This window comes from Galleria mellonella, unplaced genomic scaffold (genome assembly GCF_026898425.1).
Source record: "Galleria mellonella isolate WM207_F2 unplaced genomic scaffold, CSIRO_AGI_GalMel_v1 utg87, whole genome shotgun sequence".
Taxonomy (NCBI): domain Eukaryota; kingdom Metazoa; phylum Arthropoda; class Insecta; order Lepidoptera; family Pyralidae; genus Galleria; species Galleria mellonella.
In genome coordinates this window covers 4,326,523-4,352,947 of record NW_026442166.1, presented here as the reverse complement: position 1 = coordinate 4,352,947, position 26,425 = coordinate 4,326,523, and the positions used below count along the sequence as shown (strand labels likewise).

Below are 26,425 nucleotides of genomic sequence, written 5' to 3'. Positions count from 1 at the left end.
ATTTTATAATATCCTTATAACAATTATTCGAAAGCGAAAAATATAGCCGTATGGTCCCGGTATAGAATGGGTTACCCCGTCCCTCGTCCGTTAAAGTGTAAATAAATAAATAAGTTTATCACGTGATATTTAAAAAAAAATCTATAATAATAATATATTCTGGTAATAATAGTGATGGGCAGTTTTCGAGTGTTGGCAGTCGCACACATACTAATGGTAGCGGAATTAAACAAAATAATTCTAAACAAACAACCAGTGATATGAACTTCCGTAAAATAATACCTAATTCAGTAAAATAGGGGGGAAAGGGATTGTTAGCAATGGAGTTTGACAGCCCCATTGTTAGCAATATGCCTTATTAGGTCGACCTCCACGTGGTTCCCCCTGGAAACCATCGTGAACAATTCTTGTTGAATTCGTCACGATGGGCTATCTGACCTGCTTCATCCTCACCTATCATCCTTCACTGGTGCCCCGCCGGTGTATACCGATAGCGCGGGTGGGGTTACCATTCCATTATCATCCATTAAAAAAAAAATTCAGTAAAATAACAAAACGAGGATATGTTGTCAATATTTTTTTTTTTCTATAAAAATAATTATTATTCAAATAAAGAAAGCTAAACGCAGAAAGGTAAAGGACCTGAAAAATTTTACATACAAAGAGTTCAAACGTTCAATCAGTGACGTTGAACGCCCATGATTCGGTAGCGAGGAAACGGTTGGGTGGCTTTATGTAATAATTCAATATTTACCCAATGAAATATTCCACTTCGCTGCAATCAGGGGAGAGGCGTTCTGAACTTATGTTTGATTCGAAATTCGATTTTTTTTTATTTCAACTCTTCGAGTGGAACTCGTTGGCTATTTAAATTTAGAACAGGAAAAGTTTTCAGTTGACGCAATAATTGTAGGTAATAATCTGATTACTGATATTAGTAGAGGCTGTTCTGAATTTATGTTCGAAATTCGATTTTTTTCTTATTTCAACTCTTCGAGTGGAACTCGTTGGCTATTTAAATTTAGAACAGGAAAAGTTTTCAGTTGACGCAATAATTGCAGGTAATAATCTGATTACTGATATTAGTAGAGGCTGTTCTGAATTTATGTTCGAAATTCGATTTTTTTTTATTTCAACTCTTCGAGTGGAACTCGTTGGCTGTTTAAATTTAGAACAGGAAAAGTTTTCAGTTGAAGCAATAATTGATTACTAATATTAGTAGAGGCTGTCTTGAATTTATGTTTGATTCGAAATTCAATTTTTTAATTCCACGAGTGGAACTCGTTGGGTATTTAAATTTTGAATTGTAAAGTTTCTTGTCGGAGACATAATTGCAGGTAATAATTTGATTACTAATATCAGTACGGAGAAATCTTAAATTTTTGTTTGATTCGAAATTAGATTTTTTTTTTAATTTTAAACTGCTTGGTTTTTTTTTACAACTTAGAATGGCAAACAAGCTGACGGCCCACCTGATGAAAAGTGGTAACCGTCACCTATAGACATGAACAGTACCATGGGCATAACAGAGTAAACTGTTTCGCCCATAATACCCCCCATGCGTTGCCATTCCTGTGGATTCAGGTGTTATTCCTCTGTACCCAGTAAATTCACGTCATATCCCACCCTTCAAACCGAAACACAGCCATGCAAACACAACTGCTTCACGATTGAAACACTAATGGGACAGTGGTACCCGAGCCATCGACTTTTGTACAAAGTCTCCCTCTGGTACTAGTAGTTAGGTGATTAATATATAATTTAGCTGCGCATATGTCTTGAAAAGGATCAATGAGAAAAGAACAACAATAAAAACATTAGAGAATAGTAGAGGCAAAATTCTGGACCACGATATACGACATGACGAATTTTAAAGAGCATAGTAGAAGAAAAAGAGGAATAACTACATGGGACAGATAAAAGAAACGCTAGTTGTTATGTCGTATAGGGAGGCCAAAGATATGGCATGGGATAGAGTTAGCTGACAAGAGGAAAGTCTTGAATGAAAAGAGAGAGATTTGTGTTTAACATACCTTTTTTTTCTACGTCGGATGAAAGATCACAAAAGTTTATTTTTTCACAAACTACTAAATCTGGTCGGTCTCTCCCTTGGCGTGGATTTTATTGTCTGTCGACGACAAAATTGTAAGCAATCTAATAACCATAATCAGTAGAGAGATGTCTCGAACTTGTATTTACTTTGAAATTATTGTTTTTTTTTTTTTTATTTCAACTCCCCGAGTGGAACTTGTTAAATATTTATGATAATGGGAAAAGTTTCCAATTGACTATATAGTATTATTAGTAATTATTTAATTACTAATATTGATATATTTAAGAAATTTATTTATTTATTTAACAAAGTATGTTTGTATTAGCACAGAATTTATCATTGCCTCCTACACTAGGCTGAGCCTGTCCTGTAGGAAGCAGTACTCGCGTTATCATATACATGTATATAGATATTAAACATAGGCTTTTTAGCAGTACTCACAATTGTGTAACTAATCTGTATAATGCAATTATTATTTTTTTTTTTTCTTTCTCTCACCACCAATACATAAAGTATAATAATATATCAAGTAATTAATAGTAACATTAGCAGGGGTTTGAGAGCAGTAACCGCACAGTCGTGCAAACACAACTGCTTTACGGTAGAAACACGAATGGGACAGAGGTACCCAAGCAATCGACTTTTCTACAAAGTCTCCCTCTGGTAATATTTAAATTAATGCATGCATGTTTAATTAGACATAAATTTTTTGTTATTTCAAATTGGACTGACTCGTTGAATATTTTACATCGATTACGAAATTGTACCTAATAAATTGATATTAGTAAATGTCGCAAATTAAGTTTGATAATTTTTTTTCTGTAACACAGGGGGCAAACGAGCATGCGGCTCACCTGATGGTAAGTGACTACCGCCGCCCACGATCACTCACAACACTAACGGCATTGCAGGTGTGCTGCCGGCCTTTTAAAAAAGAATATATTCTTTTCTTGAAGGTTATGTTGTCGTATCGATTCGGAAATACTGCTGCTGGATGTTGATTCCAAAGAGTGGTTGTGCGTGGGAGAAAGTGCCTTGAAAAACGCACGGTGGAGGACCGCCACTAATCCAGATGGTTGGGATGGAAGTTTTAGTTTAAGTTAATTTGTTTGCTTGTTATCTCTTCGTGCCTCAATTGGCGTGGTATAATTATGTAGAATCGACACATGCGATGTACGATGTCTAATTTCTATCACACAGAAGAAGTCACGGGTACGAACTAGTGTAATATCTATTTTCACTATGCTTCTATGAAAAACATTATTAGGGTTCAGTAGGCAAAAAATCAATAAAACGAACTCCTCTACACAGCACAGCACTCTCTGTATGGGCTCTTACGGAAAAGCAGCGTCGGTGAGCCGTAAGAACTCCTGACACGTGCTGAGTAAGCCTTTTTAGCGACTAGAATTTGTTTTATTGTTAGCTCTTGTAATGTAATGTAAATAATGTATGTATGTATGTCCATGTATGTATATGTATTTGTATATGTATAATATGTATATATATATATATGTATATGTGTGTGTAGGTGTATGTATATACTATAATAATGAGTAGGGATAATATTTATATTATTATATGTATCACATCTCCCATATTTAGAACTAACAAAATCTTTCATCGTGCCTCCCGCCGAACTGTTTATAATTACTCCTCTCCATCCAAAGGTTGCCTGGAAGAGATCGCTCTTAGCGATAAGGTCGCCCATTGTTTTCTCCTTGTGATTATTTCTTGTAATTGTTTATATTTATAATAAGATTACTATTGTAATCTTTTGGAGGAAATAATAAAGAGTATCTATCTATCTATCTATCTATAAAGAAAGAAATATTTATTTTGTGCTTAATTTCATATATAATTACAAAAAAATACGAGTATTTAAGAGTAAACAAAAATAAACAAAAAAAAAAGCACTAAAACGATGTCACTCAGCTATATGCTGCATTCTTTCGACAAAGGGAGGGAGACTTTGTTCAAAAGTCGATTGCTTGGGTACCTCTGTCCCATTCGTGTTACAACCGTGAAGCAGTTGTGTTTGCATGGCTGTGTTTCGGTTTGAAGGGTGGGATATGGCATGAATTTACAGGGTACAGAGGAATAACACCTGAGTACTCAGGAATGGCAACGCATGGGGGGTATCATGGGTGAAACGGTGTGCTCTGTTGTGTCTTTGGTGCTGCTCATGTCTATGAGCGACGGTTACCACTTTCCATCAGGTGGGCCGTCAGCTTGTTTGCCATTCTAAGTTGTATAAAAAAAAACATGACAGTGATTTTCAGTGGCACCAATTTACTGTCTTTGTATGTCACTAAATAATTTTTTAATAAAAATAAAAAAACACCCTATGAATAAATGCCCTATCACAAATATTATAGACTAGCGGCCCGTCCCGGCGTCGTACGGTTGGACATTTTTACATTTTAAAAAGTGGCCACTAAGGCTGCACACGCGACGGAAGCTTAAAAATCCAGTAACTTCTCCCGTTCTCCCAACATTTCCCTTCACTGCTCTGCTCCTATTGATCGTAGCGTGATGAAAAGTACACTATAACCTGCCCAGGAGTATGAAGAATAATTATACCAAGTTTCCTTAAAATCTGTCTAGTACTTTTTGTTTCTATAACGAACATACAGACAGATAGACAAAAATTTTACTGATTGCATTTTTGGCATCAGTATCGATCACTAATCACCCGCTATTAGTTATTTTGGAAATATATTTCATGTACAGAATTGACCTCTCTACAGATTTATTATAAAGTATAGATTTGTATACACGGAGCTGTTAATTTTAAAAGTATATCTTAATTTCTTATTATATCGCAACAGAACCTTCAACGATCTATTTCTGTTCACACTTGACTTATTATTTCATTAACATTACAATTTAAACGCGACTCCTATTACATACTTTATATTAATTATTTTAAAACACAATTAATCCATTTGCAACCTTAAAACTTAGGGCGTTAGGTTTAAAATAGACTGACAAACGAGCGGAATACTACGTAAATTGATTTTAATACGCAATTAAAGATATTAATATCTCAAGTATCAAGATGTTTTCATGCAAAATCATAAACGGTAATGCGCTACCACGGTTTGTATGTAAATACATTAGAAAATGTTTACTCAAGTCTTAATTATGTAAAGGTAATGCGCGGTCCCGCCTGAACCGATGTGCAGACTCGACGCACTGAGTTGTTTTTAATAGAGTTGGTATTTTTAATAATACGTTTATAATTACTCTTTTTTATTTTTTTTATACAACTTAGAATGGCAAACAAGCTGACGGCCCACTTGATGGAAAGTGGTAACCGTCGCCTATAGATATGAGCAGTACCATGGACATAACAGAGTATACTGTTTCGCCCATGATACCCCCCATGCATTGCCATTTCTGAGGACTCAGGTGTTATTCCTCCGTAGCCAGTAAATTCACGCCATATCCCACCTTTCAAACCGAAACACAGCCATGCAAACACAACTGCTTTACGGTTGAAACACGAATAGGACAGAGGTACCCAAGCAATCGACTTTTGTACAAAGTCTTCCTCTGGTACTCCTCTCCATCTAAAGGTTGCCTGGAAGAGATTTTAAGGCCGCCCATTGTTTTCTCAGTGTGAACGTTTCTTGTAAATGTTTGCATCTATCTAGAATAACAGGGATTACAGTTTAAAGGGATTGTTAGTAATACGGACTGCCAGTCCTATTGCTAGCAATATGCGCTGTCAGGACGACCTTCACGTTGTCCCCAATGGAAATTCCAGGTGTATTCATCACGATAGATTAACTGACCTGCCTTTTTATTCTCACCTATCATCCTTCACTGGTGCTCCGCCAACGTATACTATTAGTACAGGCGGGGTTGCCATTCCATTATCATCCATTAGAATCTTTATTCTACGAGTACTATTATGATAAATGCAAAAGTTTGTGAGGATGTATGTTTATTAGGTACTAAATTATGCTTAAACCGCTAAACGAATTTAAATATTTTTTTATACAACTTAAAATAGGAAACAAGGACGGCCCACCTGTTGGAAAGTGGTCATCGTCGCCTATAGATATGTGCAGTATCTTGGACATAACAGTATAACCATATCCATAAACTGAATGCGCTGCCACTCCTGAGGACCCAGGTGTTATTCCTCCGTACTATGTAAATTCACTGCCATATCCTACCCTTTAAACCGAAACACAGCCATGTAAACACAACTGCTTCACGGTAGAAACATGAATGGGACAGAGGTGCCCAAGCAAACGACTTTTGTATAAAGTCTCTCTCTGGTAAATACACAAATACGATACACGAATAGGTTATATTTTAATTTAACACATATTTATTTATTTACACTTTTGTATAACTAAAAATATGTCTACAGGAAGAATTTAATGCATGATGGCATTCTCTACCAGTCAACCTTTACACTAAACAGAGGGAGTAAATGACAGTGCATAGATTTACAGATTTTAGAATTATTCTATATGTTTATATGTTCATTTATTTTGAATTGTTGTTATCCCTCAAATATTTATTTAATTTTTCAATTTTTTTAAAATCTATACACTGCTATTTACTCTCTTATAAAAATATACATACATAAATCACATACAATACATATATAAGTAACTATACAAATTTAATTAATAAATATGAAAATCATAACTCATTATACAATAGTATAGATTTAAGACTTTCATTGTTCTGATAAATTGAAGTTATATTCACGAAGGGACTTTTGGACTTATATAATAAAGCACGCGGGCCAAATAGCTAGTCATATACAAATATATATATAAGAAAATCAGTACAATAATACATATACTCTCAATTTATACAGATGCCCATTCTAATGTAATAATCTCAGTGCTTTAATGCCACTCATTTATTTCCTAAGATATTATGTCTTCGGGTTGTTAAATACATACAGCAATATTGTGTACATTTTAATTCTTATTCACTGTTTGTTTGACTTAATATTACTAATTACAAAAAGTGGTGTTAAAGTTTATTACTTAAATAAGTTATTAGATGTTTGTTTGCTTAGATTAAAGATAAGAGTAACTTGCTAAGGCCAATAAATTAGATCAATCAATCAATCAATCAATCATATTTATTCATATACATCTGTTAAAGATTCTTATGATACGTCAATTTATATTTATAATAATTACTATATATTTAAGAAAAATTACAATAATTACATTTACAATACAATTCACATCAATACAAAATTCAAATCCATGCAGTTTTGTCATTTAGATAGTCATTTAATTTATAATATGCTTTTGTACAGAGAGTTCTTTTTATATATGTCTTAAATTTTCTCTTATTTAAAGACCGTAAACTTAGAACAATCTACTCATCTACACGTGCACTAATATTATAAAGAGGAAAGATTTGTATTTCTGTGTGTATGTATGTTTGTAATGAATAAACTCAAAAACTACTTTGCAGATTTCAAAATCTCTTTCACCATTAGTAAGCTACATTTACCCTGAGTAACATACGCTATATTTATTGCTAGAAAAGATTAGGGAGCCTTACTAAAACTTTAGTAACACAACTCAAGGTGTAAAAAATGTTATAAAATATCTTTCGTCGCGTGCGCTGCGGAAACTATTGGTGATAGAACAAAAGTATGTTCTACAATATTGAAGGAAATATCAATAACTACAAAAAACTTCTCGATACTATATGTCCAACTATTATCGTTATGTCACAATAATCACTGTTTAAAATGTTGTAAAAATGTCCACACGTGCGAAGCCGAGACGGGCCACTAGTGAGTCATAATTTAAGTGATATTATGTTTCTAATTATTAATACATTCCTTTCCCGTGAGTGTAGAAAGGTGACTAAGGGAATTTTTTTTTAATGGATGATAATAGAATGGTAACTCCGCCTGCGCTAACGCTGGCGAGGCACCAGTGAGAGATGATAGGTGAGAATGAAAAGGCAGGTCAGTTAGCCCATCGTGATGGATACACCTGGAACGCAGCACGGTGGTTTCCAGGGGGACTATGTGAATGTCGACCTGACAGGGTATATTGCTAGCAATAGGATTGGTTGTCTGCTTTACTAACAATCCCCTCCCTCATCATTTCTGACCGTTATTCAGTCTACGCACATGTTACAACTTTTATAATAATAATGAGGGTTATGGATGAACCCTTTTCAATCGATTTCAAAAATCGTTCTTAAAAGACAGAGATTCTCAACTCGGTTGCATTTTTTTTTTGTTTCTTATCTGATAACTTGGTCTATTGTAAACCGATTTGGAATTGTCTCTTCATTTTACTTTTATGTAATTAATTATACATTTTATTTGCATACACACTATTAATATTTATAATCTGTATCGCTTTTTGAAGGGAACAATAAAACCTTTTCATTCTGTATAGATTTGTATTGACATAGTTCTCTTAAAATTTTACTAGATGGCGCTGTATAAAGAATATGAAATAAGCGCTGTCTCAGGAATGGTGGCTTAAGTTTAAATAAAACTATTGTAATAAAATAAGTAATTCTCAAACACGCTTTAATTGTTTTATCAATGCAAAAAAAGTACGTAATGTTGCAAAAAGCAAATTGTCTAATAACCTTGGTATTTTTATCTTTTTATTTATTCACCTACCTACTTCTGGAACTTATACACATTCATTCATTCTCTAATTTTCTCGTTCACCAGCACACTGGTGAAATGCACAATTGAGTATTGTAACTTCGGACACATTTGCATCCCAAACTAATTAGCTGATGTTTAGCGGTAAATTTTAGGAATGGCGCGGATTTTGTGTGCTACTGAGGAGGGACGGTGACATAATACCGTTTAAATGGCGCCCGTGCGATTCGAATCGGCTTTTAATTACATTTTAATTGGTCTTAACTGACTTCAAAAGGGAGGGATTTAATAAAAAGACAGTTTCAAAAACAAAATTATTTGTACATTAAAAGAGATTATTTACCAGAGGGAAACTTTGTACAAAAGTCCATTGCTTAGGTACCTCTGTCCTATTTCTGTTTCAACCGTGAAGCAGTTGTGTTTGCATAGCTGTGTTTCGGTTTGAAGGGTGGGATATGGCGTGAAATTACTGGGTACAGAGGAATAACATCTGAGTCCTCAGGAATGGCAACGCATGGGGGGTAGCATGGGTGAAACAGTATACTCTGTTATGTCCATGGTACTGCTCATGTCTATAGGCGACGGTTATCACTTTCCATCAGGTAGACCGTCAGCTTGTTTGCCATTCTAAGTTGTATTAAAAAAAAAAATCTCGAACTATAATATTTGAGTGTATGTAACGTACATAATAACATCGACCGTTCTGAACGGTATTGTTTTCTATTAAATGAGTTCCTATATCATATGTCTTGTAATATTTTTGTACAGATTTATTTTTTAAAGAGAAATTGCTCAGAAATAAAGGGATTCCTAATTAATAAGTTTTTTTTTTGTTACGCTATAACATTTTTTTAATACATTTTTTGTTTCAATATAAATAATTGAAAATATGATCAAGTTTAGATTGAATTAGTAATAAATCGAAACATTAAATTAAATAATCGATTTTTTATTTATACTTCTATTGCACACCAATTGTTTGTTTACATTTTATTAGACTTCAATTAAAATAGACTATAGCATCTTCACAGGCATAAGCATAGGATAGGCCGTCCCTTCCTTTCGCATGGGTGTCGTAAGAGGCGACTCCCTTAATGATCGACGGATGGGTAGCTGCGTCCCTCTTAAAATATTACCAAATCGACATACAATTAATTATCAGTCTATACCTACCTATAATCGTGGAGGCTCCTGCATAGAATAGGTCACCCCTTCCTTTCCCGTGGATTTCGAAACCGACTAACGGAACTTATGGTGGAGGATTGGGCAGCAGCGTCTCTCTTAATATGTAACTAAAAGCTTAACTGCAGCTGCCAATCTTTCCGCCAAGTATGGCAACTATTGACACAACCTCCCTTATAGAGGAGGCCTATATTCAACAGTAGACGGTTAACGGCTGATATGATATGGTACAGTATATTTAAACTAACAAATACACAGTCGTGCCTCCGATCAAACTGTTTATAACTTTGTACAAAAATCGATTGCTTGGTTACCTCTGTCCCATTCGTGTTTCAACCGTGAAGCAGTTGTGTTTGCATGGTTGTGTTTCGGTTTGAAAGGAAGGGAAGGCAAACAAGCTGACGGCCCACCTGATGGAAAGTGGTATCCGTCGCCTATAGACATGAGCAGTACCATGGACACAACAGAGTATACAATTTTGCCCATGATACCCCTCATGCGTTGCCATTCCTGAGGACTCAGGTGTTATTCTAGTAAATTCACGCCATATCCTACCCTTCAAACCGAAACACAGCCATGCAAACACAACTGCTTCACGGTAGAAACACGAATGGGACAGAGGTACCCAAGCAATCGACTTTTATACAAAGTCTCCCTCTGGTATCTATCTATTATTATCTACGTAAACACTTCCCAACTACTAAGTCAACGAAACATTGAATATCGAAACATTATTATCAATAACTTCGTGGACACAATTTATTGGATTAAATTCTCTCAATTTCCGACCAATGCAAGTCGGTGGACAGCTCAATTTAATATTAGATCACACGCTGCGCTTGGTCCTACGTACTCGTATGTGCAACGCTTGCAATTTTGGTGCTCATCACCTGAAATTGGTTTTGTGGTTTCGAGCGCATGTAGAGAGACGGATATTGAGTTGGAAGTCGAAAACCTAGCTGTGTTACTTGTACATTTTAATAAATTTGTTTAAATTTATGATTTATATCTTACTAGCTTTTACCGGTAATATATATATATATATATATATATATATATATATATATATATATATATATATATATATATATATATATATATATAGTATTGCACTTTTAAACTTTTAAATTATATTGTTAATGCATTTATAAATATTGTGAGTTGTAAGCGAGGATGGGCTTATCTCTGACAGATCTGAGAGATCTCTTCCAGTCAGTAAATACAGTTGGAAAGTATGTCGTTAACGGGCAGGCTAAAATGCACGTATGTATTGATTATATATAAACAAATAAACAGTTGAATGAAATATTAATATATATGAACATATCATATTTATTTATTTTATAGTATAAGTATTTATGTAATATTCTAATATATATATATATATATATATATATATATATATATATATATATATATATATATATATATATATATAAAATAAAATAAATAACTATGATATGTTCATTATATATTAGATATTGTTTAGATATTTGTATATTATATATATATAAAATTTTGTATATAATTAATATACATCAATAATTAATTAACTATATTCAAATGTCAAAATGTAAATAAATTAATATTTCAATTATCTTTATTTAAAAAAAGTAATTTTCATTAGTCAAAATTCATCTCCAATTCATATAATACGTGTATACCAAAATACCTATTCATCGACCATTTAATCCCTTTAGTCGCCTCTTACGACACCCACGGGATAGGAAGGGGTGGCCCATTCTATGCCAGGACTACACAATAATCTGCATTGAACTACATAAACTAATTAACAAGAATAACTGAACTTAGTGCAGTGCTTACCTAGTAAGACGGGAAAATGGCAAATTTACGGAGAACGATAAGCATTTAGCATATTCCTGGTGGAATAGATTTAATTTAAAGTTCAGTACTGAGAAACACCTAGAACTTATGTCTGTAATTAATTAAGCAGATTTGGTGTAGTAACAGATATACAGGTGTAACAGTTAGGTTTTAATAAACCAGAAGTCTTACCAGAGAGAGACTTTGTACAAAAGTCGATTGCTTGGAAACCTCTGTCCCATTCGTGTTTCAACCGTGAAGCAGCTGTGTTTGCATGACTGTATTTCGGTTTGAAGGGTGGGATATGGCGTGAATTTACTGGGTACAGAGGAATAACACCTGTGTTCTCAGGAATGGCAACGCATGGGGGTATCATGGGCGAAACAGTATACTCTGTTATGTCCATGGTACTGCTCATGTCTCTAGGCGACGGTTACCACTTCCCATCAGGTGGGCCGTCAGCTTGTTTGCCATTCTAAGTTGCATAAAATTGCCATAATTGCCGTGTTTATTCTATGCCGGGACCATACGGTCAATATATTTGTTAATATGTATATACATATATATAAACACACATATACTAGTATGATTTATATAGAATACTTACCGTTATAGCTGTTAATATTGTAAATGTGAGCAGAGCCCTCGCCATCTTGTCAGAAATGGTTTCCTGCGCCCCTTGACATACTAATCGACTACGTTGCCAGCATCTGTAACAAGTAATTTATTTTAAATTAATTCCACTAAATAAATATGAAAATTCCAACATGGCGTACAATGTTAGGGGTGTCGCGTGTGTGTTGCTGATTTGCAGTGTAATAAATTTGTAAAAAATTTTATTACTTAAATATTTTTTTTTTTTGTATATAATTAATGTGGGAGACCGAGACATAGTTACATCAAGCAGATCAAGGAAGGAGTTGGTGTCGTGTCGTATCAAGAGGTGAAGAGACTCGCTGAAAATCGTAGTGAGTGGCAAGAGCTCCACCGACAAGAGCGCAACTCTTAAATGGATAGATAGATAGATAAGTAATGTTATATTAATAAAATGTTTAATTGTTTTTTGTCTAAAAAAAACTTTCTGTAAAGAAATAATTTCAAATTATGTTGGACAAAAAGACGACTGTGATAGTAGTAAAACAAAATATTTTGATTTAATAACTAAACTACTGAACCGATTTTAATAAAATTTCTACGAGACTAATAAATATATATAATGTTAGATAGTCATTAGTCATTTATTAAAAAAACAATGTACATTGTGTCTGAAATAACGGATAAACATACAAAAATCATTACATTAACTTGAATTTTACAACCAACCATCGACCTGGCTCACAAGGTGACTGAAATGTGAGGGGTAACGTCCACCGAAATCATTCCAATCGTTATGTCGGTGAACGGTCTTATCCCAACCAGTCTGGGGCAACATCTCAGACGGTTGGGATTCCGAGGCGGCTCACTTCCGGGAAAGATGCAGAAAGCGGTGCTTTTAGATTCTGCCGGCATTGTACGCTGGTTGCTCTCCCTAGGGCCCTGAACCCGAGCCATAATACGTCAATAAACTAGGACAATATTATTCATAACTCTCCATTCAATTTGGAGAAAATATTTTAATATAAAAACATTTTTTTATTATGAAAAAAAAAATTGGTTTCTAAACGACAGTAACGAATAGTCCTTGCCCTTTTATTTCATATTCTTTATTCCTATTTCGTAACGTAATCACGAGTCGAGATCCAGCGGAGCGCATTTCACAATGAAATAAAAGTAATTAAATTAGTACATACATACATACAAATCTGTCCCGCCTGTCTCCCGTTAGGGTAGACAGAAACAATGGAACGTCAAATGCTAATTAAATCAGTCATTTATTTAAAAAAAAAGTACGATTAGTTTATGCATATTGAACTGAATTGTCCACGTATTTCGATATGGACAATTTACTTGGTAGGTTGCCAACACATGGAGATGTCAAAACAACGTAGTGTATCCTACGATATTTATTGATGGTGATTACAACTTTTCATCAGGAGAACCGTCAGCTTCTTTATCATTTCAAGTTGAATTAGATAGATAGATACTCTTTATTGTTTCCTCCAAAAGATTACAATAGTAAACTTATTCTAGATATAAACAAGAAATAATCACCATAAGAAAACAATGGGCGGCCTTATCGCTAAAAGCGATCTCTTCTAGACAACCTTTGGATGGAGAGGAGTAATTATAAATAAGTAAGCGTTAAGTCTTAAAAATATAACAATAGTTTTTATTTATAATAATTAACTTTAAACTTGATCGAGTCTATCTCTTAATCATTTAAAAAAAAAAATGCCCTAGAACAGTAAATAATTTCTAATGTATCATAAAATGTTACATCAGAAATTATTTACTTAAATACAATGTAAAAAGTTCTAATGTGATGTATTATTTCTTATCCAATTTCAAAATGTGCGCGACGCGCTCCCACTCTCCCCGTTTTGTGTAAATCGTGCTTAATGCTTCTGTAATTCTTTAATCAACCGACATGCCTACAAAGCAGTCGTTTAATTAAGATTTTTTTTTGTTTAAAAATATTTTAGTACAATTTGTAAATGCTATAAAAAGGTTCTTGTTATTGTAATAGCTGGAGGCTTTAAACATCTTTTGAGGATCGACTGACTGTCTGTTTCTGTTATGTAGATTTTATATAATTCGAACGTAATTGACGTATTTTTAGCCAATATTATTCTTATTTGTCGTGTGGTCTAGGTACAGAATAACTTATTAAAATTTTTTTTTCATACGTATTTTTTTTCTTTTCTGGACTAGCTACATATATTAGTTATTCATTTCATTTCCAGTAGGTATCGTAAGGGTCGACTGAAGAAACTTAATTGTCGAGGAATGGGCAACAGCTTCTTTCTTTAAACATCACCAAATGATGTATGATATGAGTATGATGCCTGCGGCCACTTTCTATCATCGTATGGCTAGCCATCGACAGGGAGTTCACCCTCAGCACCTTACAGCCTAAATGGTCGCGTACAACGCGGTTTCAGAGATGTTTTCTCCCACGAATACTCAGGCTATGGAATGAGCTCCCTGCCGAGGTTTTCCTAAGAGACTACAGCATGGGGTTCTTCAAAAGGGGGTAAAGAGGTTTCTTCAGGGTCGGCAACGCGCGCGTAATATCTCTGGTATTGTAGGCGTTCATAGGCTACGGTAACCACTTACCATCAGGTGGGTCGTACGCTTATTTGCCACCTAAGTGGTATAAAAAAAGGCTGTTTTGACGCCGAAGAAAAGCTTATTCACATAATTCTGGAATGTGAAGCTTTGGCCCTTCAACGTTTAAAAATCCTCGGCACAGTAAGGTCGTTCTGTAAAGCCTGTAAAGATCCCAGGAAGCTTTGTTTCTTCTGGGCGGAGCTGGACTAGCTGTACTAGCCATGACTGATACGCAGAATGGCCCAAATGAGAAGTTGAGCGCAGAAAATAGAGTTCAATTTATATTGCGTTATAATGGTAGTTTTGCCAGTAGTATCCATACTTGGCAGACGGGTTGGCGACCGCAGTTAGCCTTTGGTGATGTTTTAAAAGGGACACTGCTGATCATTCCTCGACCATTAAGCTTCCTTAGTCGCCTCTTACGACACCGACGGGAAAAAAGTAATAACTACATAATTAGCGCAGAAAAGAAAAAAATAATCTATGGGTTAGTTGAGAAGCTCCACCAATTAGGAATCATTTAAAAATAATAATAAAAATATTATTAATTATTATTATTTTTACTTAAATAAATCAAATAAATAATAGATAAATCTATTTGCCATATGACAGTAGTACCTTATTTTTACATTTTACTAAATATAAAATACATATTTTACCATTGGGAGTAGTCAGAATCTGTACTAGGATATCCTGTGTTACGGTATTCTGGCCCCCATATATAGCCCTCGACGAAAACTGCTTCACAGTTGGCATTTACAATGGCTATATAATTGTAAAATGTTCCGTTTCGCTCCCATCCACAGTTCCAGTCGTAACCACTCCGCGTATCAACATTTCTGTCACGTATTGCTCGGATATGTCGGCTGTTGAATCGTCATTTTGATTTTTGTATTATTGAAAGCAATGCTTCATTTTTTTTTCAAGGTTATGTCGCTTGTTGGCGAACAAATAGTTTAATTTAAGAAGTAAAAAAGAATATATTAGTTTCTTAAAAAAAAAGTTAATAACTAATTGTATATAAATATAACACTAAAGATTTTGCAACCTACATTATATTTGACTTTGTTTTTGAACACTTTTTGCACACAGAATCCAAATATGTAGTGGAAGCTTAATAAAAATTGTATATTATAATACACATACACACACACACACACACACACAGAGAGAGAGAGAGAGAGAGAGATACATATATGTGTCTGTGTGTGTATACCGCTTTATCTGCTGATATTGTTGCTCTTTTACTTTGGATTTGCTGAAAGAGATCTCTTACAGTGTTATGCTAGCCTTTGTACCATTGTCATATTTTTATTGATAGATTTATTTATTTATTTGCTAGAACATTGTTTTTAGAGTTATTAATTATAACTAAGTATAATAAATTAAAAATAAATAGATAACATAATTAATTTCTAGTTCGCTATAATTTTTTTCATTTTTTATTTATTCTTTATTGACCACATTAAAAAAAAAATATTGGCACAAAGATTACTTAATTCTAAATAACATTCTCTCCCAGACTACCTTATAGTATTTTCAATTGTTTCTAAAAATTGGCAGACAACTCCGATATTGTTACTATGATATAATATTATCAGGTATTTTTTTACAACACAGGGGGCAATACTAAAGGCATCGTAGGTGTACTGCCGGCCTTTTAAAAAGGAATATGCTCTTTTCTTGAAGGTTATGATGTCGTATCGGTTCGGAAATACTGCTACTACTTTTATTACTATAAAAGTGTTGTCATTTAAAAGTGTTCGTCATATAGATTTACAATTTCATCGACACTTTCATTCTATGAAGTGGACGTCACAGTGTATCGGTCGCGAAAATCTATTATCCAGCAAATGGAAAAACCGTGTCTGTTCATAAATAATTTATTTTTAACCCGCCTTTATTTTAAACTATTTTGTGATAAAAACAAAAAACATATAAAAGTCAATTTGTTTATGATACATGTGTCCGTTAGGATATTTTAAATGTTATCAGTTCGAACGATGTTGTTTTTTTTAAAGTCTATCTTTTTCTAATTTACAAATATAAGATAAATATGTGTGTAAAAATGTATGTGTGTGCATGTGTACATGTGCGTGTGGGCATGAGTGCGTGTGTATGTGTGTATGTGTGTGCATGTGTGTGTATGTACATGTATGTTGATTGCGTGCTTGCATGTTTGTTTGTCTTGTGTATGAATGACACTGAACTGAACTGTACTGTAATTGAATATTATAGCTTTCTATTCGCAACTAGGCATAAGTGATGTGGATACTGCGCCGATATCTATATATTAGGTTCCTTTGAACATTGATAGTGGAAGAAGGCCATCATCTACTCGATATCATCCATTTCGGTCAGATATCTATCTCCAAATATGTTAAAAATCTGTTATCCAATTATTTTTATAAATACATACATATATATTTGTAATTAAAGGGAATGTTGCGTTGGTGTGGCCATTTGGAAAGGATGGATAAAAGAAGAATTACGAAACAGATTTATCGAGTAAGAAATAATACAGATGTCGGTAGGAACCACCCAAGACGGACATATATCAACCAAATAGGCGACGTACTAAACAAGGGCCAAATTAAAAGTACCCGTAACCGGCGAGCGTGTATGAAAAGATTGATGAATGTGGAAGAAGCGAAAGAGGTTTGTTTAAATCGAAGTATTTGGCGTTCTATTGCTTCTGCCTACTCTAATGGGAGACAGGTGTGACGGATATGATATATGTTTTTTTTTTTATACAACTTAGAATGGCAAACAAGCTGACGGCCCACCTGATGGAAAGTGGTAACCGTCGCCTATAGACATGAGCAGTACCATGGACATAACAGAGTATACTGTTTCGCCCATGATACCCCCCATGTGTTGCCATTCCTGAGGACTCAGGTGTTATTCCTCTGTACCCAGTAAACCAGTACCAGTACACAGATATTGTAACAAAAATATATAGAAATTGCTATATATATTAGTTATCCACTTGTATTCGCGACGTCGCGTCGTCTATTCAACCGACATATTTTGACTAACTCTAATAAAATGAAGCCTATATCGTCTCAATATCGAATAGTACGTTTGCACCAAAGTTCATGGCTATTGCTTAAGTCACTTTCACATTTACAGTACGTATTAGTAAGGATTATGGCACATCTATTCACTAGTAAGTTTTGTTAACGGAAATTCCTTGAGATTTCTCGCGTGACCGACCTCGCCGGGTTTAGCTCGTACACCAAAGCTGGTTTCCACTAAATCCGAGCCATGCCATGTTCTATTCGTTTTATTAATGCGATTCCTTTCCAATAAATCAAACTAATACAAAACTAGAACAAGGAGGAAGGCTTTTTTATTTTGCTGTTGTCATTTATTATTAGAGGAAATGTTGTTTTTACCTGACTGCTGAAGACAGGAAGGTGATGTTTATGAAAATGTATCGTATGCCTTTGGATTTCGATACGAAATCGTTTGCTTTAAATTATATAGTAAATCTTGCCAATTGATTGCAGGTTTTATTTAAATTGTACATACAAAAATACGTATCTGTCACGCCTGTCTCCCATTAGGGTAGGCAGAAACAATGGAATGCCAAATGCTTCGATTGAATCAAACGTCTTTCTCTTCCTCCACATTCATCAATTGTATTGTTACTTTTATTTTTCACTAGCTTTTTACCCACTGCTTTACGCGTGCATATAAGAAGTAGGAAAAACTGTAAAATAGAACACTGGATGGCGTATTAAGATAAAATATTTTTAACTTAGATCTTCAAGTACATAGTCCTTCTCTGAAATCAGAGAGCATTCTTTTTTTTAATGTGTGAAAATGGAATGGTAACCCCGCCTGCGCTATTGGTATACGCTGGCGAGGTACCAGTGAGGGATGATAGGTGAAGATGAAGGTAGGTCAGTTGGCCCATCGCGAAGAATTTGACAATAATTAATCACGATGGTTTCCAGGGGGAATTGAATGGAGATCGACCTGATAATTAGTAACGGGTAATAATAGCTGTATAATATGGGTATATTGCTAGCAATGGAGCTATTATTACCCGTTACTAACAATCCCTTTCCAAAGGGAGACTTTGTACAAAAGTCGATTGCTTGGGTACCTCTGTCCCATTCGTGTTTCTGCCGTGAAGCAGTTGTGTTTGCATGGCTGTGTTTCGGTTTGAAGGGTGGGACATGGCGTGAATTTACTGGGTACAGAGGAATAACACCTGAGTCCTCAGGAATGGCAACGCATGGGGGGTATCATAGGCGAAACAGGATACTCTGTTATGTCCATGGTACTGCTCATGTCTTTAGGCGACGGTTACCACTTTCCATCAGGTGGGCTGTCAGTTTGTTTGCCATTCTAAGTTATAACTTAGAATATTTTATATATATAAAAAAAAACCCTACCAGGGGCTTAATGAGTTGCCGATCCTAAGGAAACCTCTTAACCCCTTTTTTGAAGAACCAATGTTTGTTATTAGTGTTTCCTATCACAGGAGAATTGTATTTTTTTAATTGACACAAAGAACTCACGACCTATGCGGTGTTAAGTTCGGTAGCATACCACTGTGGCACGATACTCTCACGTTGAGTTAGTAAATCCATTTCCTCCAAATCTGAAGTAGCAAGTGACGTGAGAGATTGCCTGCGTGACCCACACTGAAGCCTTTCGATGCCGACTACGTACCATGTCACTTCAGCTTTATTGATGTATTTCCATCTACTTGCATTCTACTGAGTAGCGGGCAATTTATTTTTTTCTTATTTCAGGCTTTATTCGGATAGTTTTCTATGAGATTTCCTTAAATATGACCTTCAATTCGATTGTATTATTTTATGTATTTCTCGCTACAATTATAATGAATATTTCCTAAATTGATAGTAAGTTTTTATATGAAGAACAAAACTGAAAAAAGACATGTCCAAGTAAAATTTACGCTAACTGGGTTAAAGTAAATATCTAATAATTTTTTACTAATATTTTACACGCGCCTAATACCCCTGGTAGGGGGCAAAGGGAATGTTAGTAATGGAGACTGAGAATCCCATTGCTAGCAATATACCCAACCAGGTCGACCTCCACGCGGTTCCCCCTGGAAACTATCATGATTAATTCCTGATAAATTCATCATGATGGGCTAACTAACCTGTTTTCATTTTCATCGATCACCCTTCACTGGTGCCCCGCCAGCGTATACCGTTAGCGCAGGCGAGGTTACCATACTATTTTCACCTATCAAAAAAAATACCCCTGGTATTGCAGCTACGGTAACCGCTTACCATCAGGTGGGCTGTATGCTTATTTGCCACCCTAGTGGTATAAAAAAATACTTATATTTATTTGTAAAGAATCTTTAGCATCTTCACTGGTAAATTGTAAAATCTACTTTCGTTTACATATACAGTGGATTCTCGATTCTCCGAATATTCGATTAATCGAACCTATTCTTCTCAGCTCTAATTATCGATTAAGAGATCATATTATGCAGTAAGTGGGTAAACAGATATTAAGTAATCCATTCTTTTTATAGCTCGTAATTTTTTTGTAACGTATTCTCTGAATAACGTATGTAAAACGTATTTTTTTTTATACAACTTAGAATGGCAAACAAGCTGACGGCCCACCTAATGGAAAGTGGTAACCATCGCCTATAGACATGAACAGTACCATTGACATAATAGAGTATACTGTTTCACCCATGATACCCCCCATGCGTTGCCATTCCTGAGAAATCAGATGTTATTCCTCTGTACCCTGTAAATTTACACCATATCCCACCCTTCAAACCGAAACACAGCCATGCAAACACAACTGCTTCACGATAGAAATACGAATGAGACAGAGGTACCCAAGCAAATGACTTTTGTACAAAGTCTCCCTCTGGTAATTTTTTTTTAAATTATTGACTTTGAAATCGATTATTCAAATTTTTTATTCTATGGAATGTCCCAGATTTTATTTGACAGTTCACGATAATACTAGATTTCCAAAAAAAGATACAAATGTTACTTACATTAGTAACAGGTGCAAAATACATTTAAAAATTTAACCTTTTCCCTTAATCCAGTTAAGTTCGAACCTGCAACTCTGTTCTACCTCGTTAAATGTGTTCTCAGTTACATCACATATAAAATAAAATGCTGTAAATCAATCTATTGGAAAATCAATCAAATTATTTTATAGAACTATGTGTTATCTTGTGGAAATCCATATCACTGGTTATTTGATTTTTTTTATTGGATGAAAATGGAATGGTAACCCCGCCTGTGCTAACGGGATACGCTGGCGGGGCACCAGTGAAGGGTGATCGATGAGAATGAAAACAGGCCAGTTAGTCCATCCTGATGAATTTATCTGGAATTAACCATAATAGTTTCCAGGGGGAACCGCGAGGAGGTCGACCTGGTTGGGTATATTGCTAGCAATGGGATTCTCAATCTCCATTACTAACAATCCCTGTCCCCCCTTGGTTATTTGATTAGAATTATTTTGTTTAATTCCGCTATCATTAGTTTGTGTGTGACTGCCAACACTCGAAGATTGACCACCACTGAGTTTGATAGCTAATATGGAAGGTTGTAGAACATCTGATAGTAATAGTGCAGGTAGAATAGCAATCAATGTGATGGCCCGCCAGATGGAAAGTGGTAACCGTCGCCTATAGACGTAAACAGTACCATAAACATAACAGAGTATACTGTCTTGTTCATGATACCCCTATACGCTGCCATTCTTAAGGTGTTACGCCTCTGTCTCCTATAATTTCACTGCTATATCCTACTTGCTTAAGCTTTATTGATGACATCTCTCTGTCTTCATATCTTAGTACTTACTCGGTGACCATTCACTTTATTTCTTATGTAGTGGCTTTTAGCGACATTTTTCACACCAAAGTGACCCATTTTCTAAGGAAAAATATTATGTGCAATATTGTTGAAGTTATTTAACAGCTTTTTTACAATAATCGACTTTTATTTCCATGAAATGGACTGCATTAATTTTATTATATTGTGGAAGAGTTTAGGGGACGAAATTTTTAAAAATTGATCATCAAATTCGGTTTAGAATTGTCCAAGATATGGCATAACATTCACAAGTAAGTCATTTACCGTCTTCCAACCCTTACCTCAATTATATAAATTTTGAAGTGACTTTAATATGCTTTCGTATTTCCCAAGGATCTGCCTATCCTAATGGGTCACAGGCGTGATAGATAGGAATGTTTGTCTAAGGTTTTGGATTTTGGTTTTACGACCGGCTGGCCTGACGTCAACCCTCATTGGAAATGCATTTTTTGGTGGTATCTACCAGTCACGCTGTGAAGGCAGGTATCAACGACTAACTGTCTACTGCTTAACATAGGCCTTCCCCTGTTGGGGGGTTTTGCCAGTCGTTGCCACGCTTGGCAACCGAAGTTAGGCTTTAGTGATGTTCAAAGAGAGACGCTGCTGCTCATCCTTCGACCATTAAGTTCTCTTAATCACCTTGTTGGATACCCACGGGAAAGGAAGAGATGGCAAATTCTTTTCCTGGATCACAAAGCGATTATACGGTATTTTTTTTGATGGATTATAATGAAATAGTAACACCGCCAACGCTATCGGTACACCTTGGCAGGGGACTAATAAAGGATGATAAGTGAGGATGAAGTCAGTGCATTTAGCCAGCCAAGTGTATTAGAATCTAAGGTGATCGGTGACGAGCCTAAAAGAAAAACAACTTTACTATCTCCATATATCAGTGCTAACGAAGAAAGAACAAAAGAAACAGCTCTAGCTATCACGGTACTCTAAAATACTGGCAAACTCAATGGCTTCACAAAAACAGCCGGGATTATCTTGGAACTTTACTATTGACGGTTTGTTTCAAAAGTGGACCCTCTAGCATGACGTATTCGTAAAATCGGGGATTGAATACCGAAAGAGTCGAAAATCCCGAAATCTACGTGGAACTTTAAGAGATCCCGTCGAGTTTGCACAAGTTAGCGCAACTTTAGGGAAACTTTTCAAATAAAGGTCTTTGGAATCGGCCCCGGCGTACTGTAGACAGTGCTCGTAAGTGGAAAATGATACTTACGCCTCGCTTGTTGCAGTGAGTATTGAACGGAATGGCGTTTTGAGAGTCTGCATGTTTCACAAGTATTATTTACTAACTTTCATCCGCGACTTCGTTCGTGTGATCGGGATATGTTCATTGATTGAGACAAAAAATAGCCTATCTCCGTCTCCATTCCGTATTGTATGTGCAGCCATTAAGATGATAAACGGTAACAAATAAACAAACTTATTTTTCAACCGACTTCAAAAAAGGTAGTGTCCACTATCCGCTGCTGGGCCTCTCCAATAGACTGCCATAAGGAACGGTCCTGAGCCACCTGCATCCATTGACTCCCTGCAATGAATTTGAGGTCGTCACTCCATGTAATGAGCGGTCGTACAGGGTCGCCACTCAAAACCTTTCTTCACCATCGGTTGTCGGTTCTTCGAGCTATGTGACCAGCCCATTGACACTTTAGCTTGCATATTCTTCGGACTATATCGGTTACATTAGTTCTTTTGCGGATATCCTCGTTTCGGATTCCATTACGCTACCGTTTAATCGATACCCGTAAATAATTATCAAATGCTTTCAAACGTAGGCGTAAAATGCCTTTATGTGTCATCGATATTTGTCCAAAATAAAGGCAATTATCTTTGATACTCTGTGGTAATAAATGTCAATTAGGGCCCATACACATACATAGTTAATGTATGTTTGAACTTTGATAAATTAAAATGGTCAATTTGTATGGAGTACGTTGCTGTTTAATTTGGAGTGGGCTTTTAGATTAGATAATGTTGAATGACAGTGACAGAATTACACTATCTAGGTTATCTATTATTTTAGCTGTGATTAGGGTTGCCATCTGTTCTGGTTTCCTTTGATTTGTTCTAGTTTAGATGTCATCCGGGAAGCATCCGTGCAAGGCTAGTCCGGGATTAAAAATCTGATTATAAAAACAATTTATTATAACACTGTAATAAGATTGTTATTTTTTTTTTACAACTTAGAATGGCAAACAAGCTGACGGGTCACCTGATGGAAAGTGATAACCGTCGCCTATAGACATGAGCAGTACCATGGACATAACAGAGTATACTGTTTCGCCCGTGATACCCCCATGATGATGATTAATACTTCTCATATATTTTTTTCTTAAATACTCGTACCTCCCATCTACAGATGTACGAAGCCATATATTCTTAGTGGATGATTATAATAAAATGGTAACCCCGACTGCGCTATTGGTATATAGCGGAATACCAGTGAGAAATGCTAGGTGAGTATGAATGAAGTAAAGTAGGTGAGTGAAGCAGATCAATTAGTTCATTAGATTCAACAAGACTGAATCATGGTTTCCAGATGTAACCGCGTGGAGGTTGGTGACTGGGTATATTGCTAATAACGATTAACGGGCAGACTTACAGTTGCAGTTAGGCTTTGATAGTGTATTAGGAGGGACGCTGCTGCCCATCCCTCGACCATTAGGGACCCTTAGTCGCTTCTTAGGACACCCACGAGAAAGTAAAAGTTGGCCCAATGTATTTTGATATCATACGGTGAATTTTTTATACATTGGTCATTTAATTATGATGACTTCTAAATATAAACAAATAATTTCTTCTTCTTTAAAAAGACGTACAAGTACGGTCCACTCCTGATCATTAGGGTAGATAGTGGACAGTTCTGGGGTGGACATAGCATAACACCAGACTCCTCAGGAATGGCAACGCTTGACTGTCACAAAGTAAAATTCTATTATCCTATTAAAATTTCACCGTGTACGCCCCGGCATAGAATGGGCCGTCCTTTACCGTGGGTGTCGTAAGAGGCGACTAAGGGAGGGCGAGGGATGAGCAGCAGCGTCCCTCTTAAAACATCTCTAAGAGCCTAACTGTGGTTGCCAACACGCCTGCCAAGCGTGGCAGCTACTGGCAAAAGTACCCTTAAGGGCAAGGTTTATCTCCAGTAGTGGACCGTTAACGGCTGAAGTAATAGTATTAATATTAAAATTTACTATGTATTTATTATTTTTAATGGGTGCAATGAAGTGTAAATAAATTAATAAATAAAGTACTGTGATGCCCATATTGCTACTCATGTGTAGAGTGACGACGGTTGCCATTTTCCATCACGTGGGCCGTCAGCTTGTTGCATAAATAAAAAAACATGTCTAGTATTTATATACCAACCTGCTTGTTCACGAGTTCCTAGCATTGAATTATTTATTAGTTGAAAATCAATGCTTGTTATAAACCATTGTAGTAACGTTTACTTGTTCTATTCGTTCAATTTTGTTTTCTCCACCGAAGGATAAGCAGGCTGAAATGGCAATGGGCTGGTTACATAGCTCGAAGAATCGACAACCGATGGGGAAGAAAAGTTCTTGAGTGGCGATTGCGTACGGGTAAACGTAGTGTAGAACGACCCACTAGATGGAGTGATGACCTGATATGCATTGGAGAGTCAGTAGATGCAGGTGGCTCAAGACCATTCTTTATGGCAGTCTATGGGGGAGGCTTATGTCCAGCAGTGGACGGATAATGGCTGAAATGATGATTTTACCACCTCTAAGTGGTAAAATAATAAAAATAAAATAAAAATACTCTACTAGGTGACAAGCATACTAACGCTTGTTACCTAGTTTGTTATTTTTTTTTTACGAACATAATATTACAAGAGTTGAAACGTCCGACAAAGCGGCAACAACAAAGCAAATCTCGGCACTTTGTCTGTAACGCAGATTTTAATTAAACTAATGAGAAAAAAGTGGAAATGAAAACATCTCCACTGATTGTCAGGTTCCGTATATCAACTTTATAAGTAGACAACAGTTAAACCTTAATAATAATAATTATTATTGTTGACCAAAATGTGGGAGGTGACTTTTTTTTTACAACACAGGGGGCAAACGAGCATGCGGCTCACCTGATGGTAAGTGACTACCGCCATGGTCACTCACAACACCTACGGCATTGCAGGTGTGCTGCCGGCCTTTTAAAAAGGAATATGCTCTTTTCTTGAAGGTTATGTTGTCGTATCGGTTCGGAAATACTGCTGCTGGAAGTTGATTCCAAAGAGTGGTTGTGCGTGGGAGAAAGTGCCTTGAAAAACGCACGGTGGAGGACCGCCACTCGTCCAGATGGTTGGAATTACTTCAATCGTTTTGTCGGTGAACGGTCTTGTCCCAATTAGTCTGGAACAACATCTCAGACATGAGCAGTACCGTGGACATAACAGAGTATACTGTTTCGTCCATGATACTCCCCCATGCGTTGCCATTCCTGAGGACTCATATGTTAATCCTCCGTACCCAGTAAATTCACGCCATACCCCACCCTTCAAACCGACACACAGCTGATATGATGATGACAGGAGAGATTCCAGAAGCCTATAATATAAAAGTAAACGGTTCTCTTTACACGGAACCCAGTTTGTAGCAGAACAGAGGCGCATCGAGTTAATGGAACGGCCGGAGTCGTCTTCAT

General features: G+C 35.9%; 1 protein-coding gene across 6 annotated transcripts in view; it reads right to left on the bottom strand.

Annotated features, from left to right (window-relative positions):
* The window catches only part of LOC113510427 (protein madd-4), a 496,544-nt gene that overhangs the window by 170,241 nt on the left and 299,878 nt on the right, over positions 1 to 26,425 (bottom strand). For all 6 annotated transcript variants that reach the window (XM_052902081.1, XM_052902084.1, XM_052902085.1 and 3 more), the window contains one exon: positions 12,295 to 12,397. In XM_052902081.1, the coding sequence (XP_052758041.1) occupies positions 12,295 to 12,339 (45 nt within the window). In that variant the 5' untranslated portion in view covers positions 12,340 to 12,397. The remainder of the gene's footprint in view (positions 1 to 12,294; positions 12,398 to 26,425) is intronic.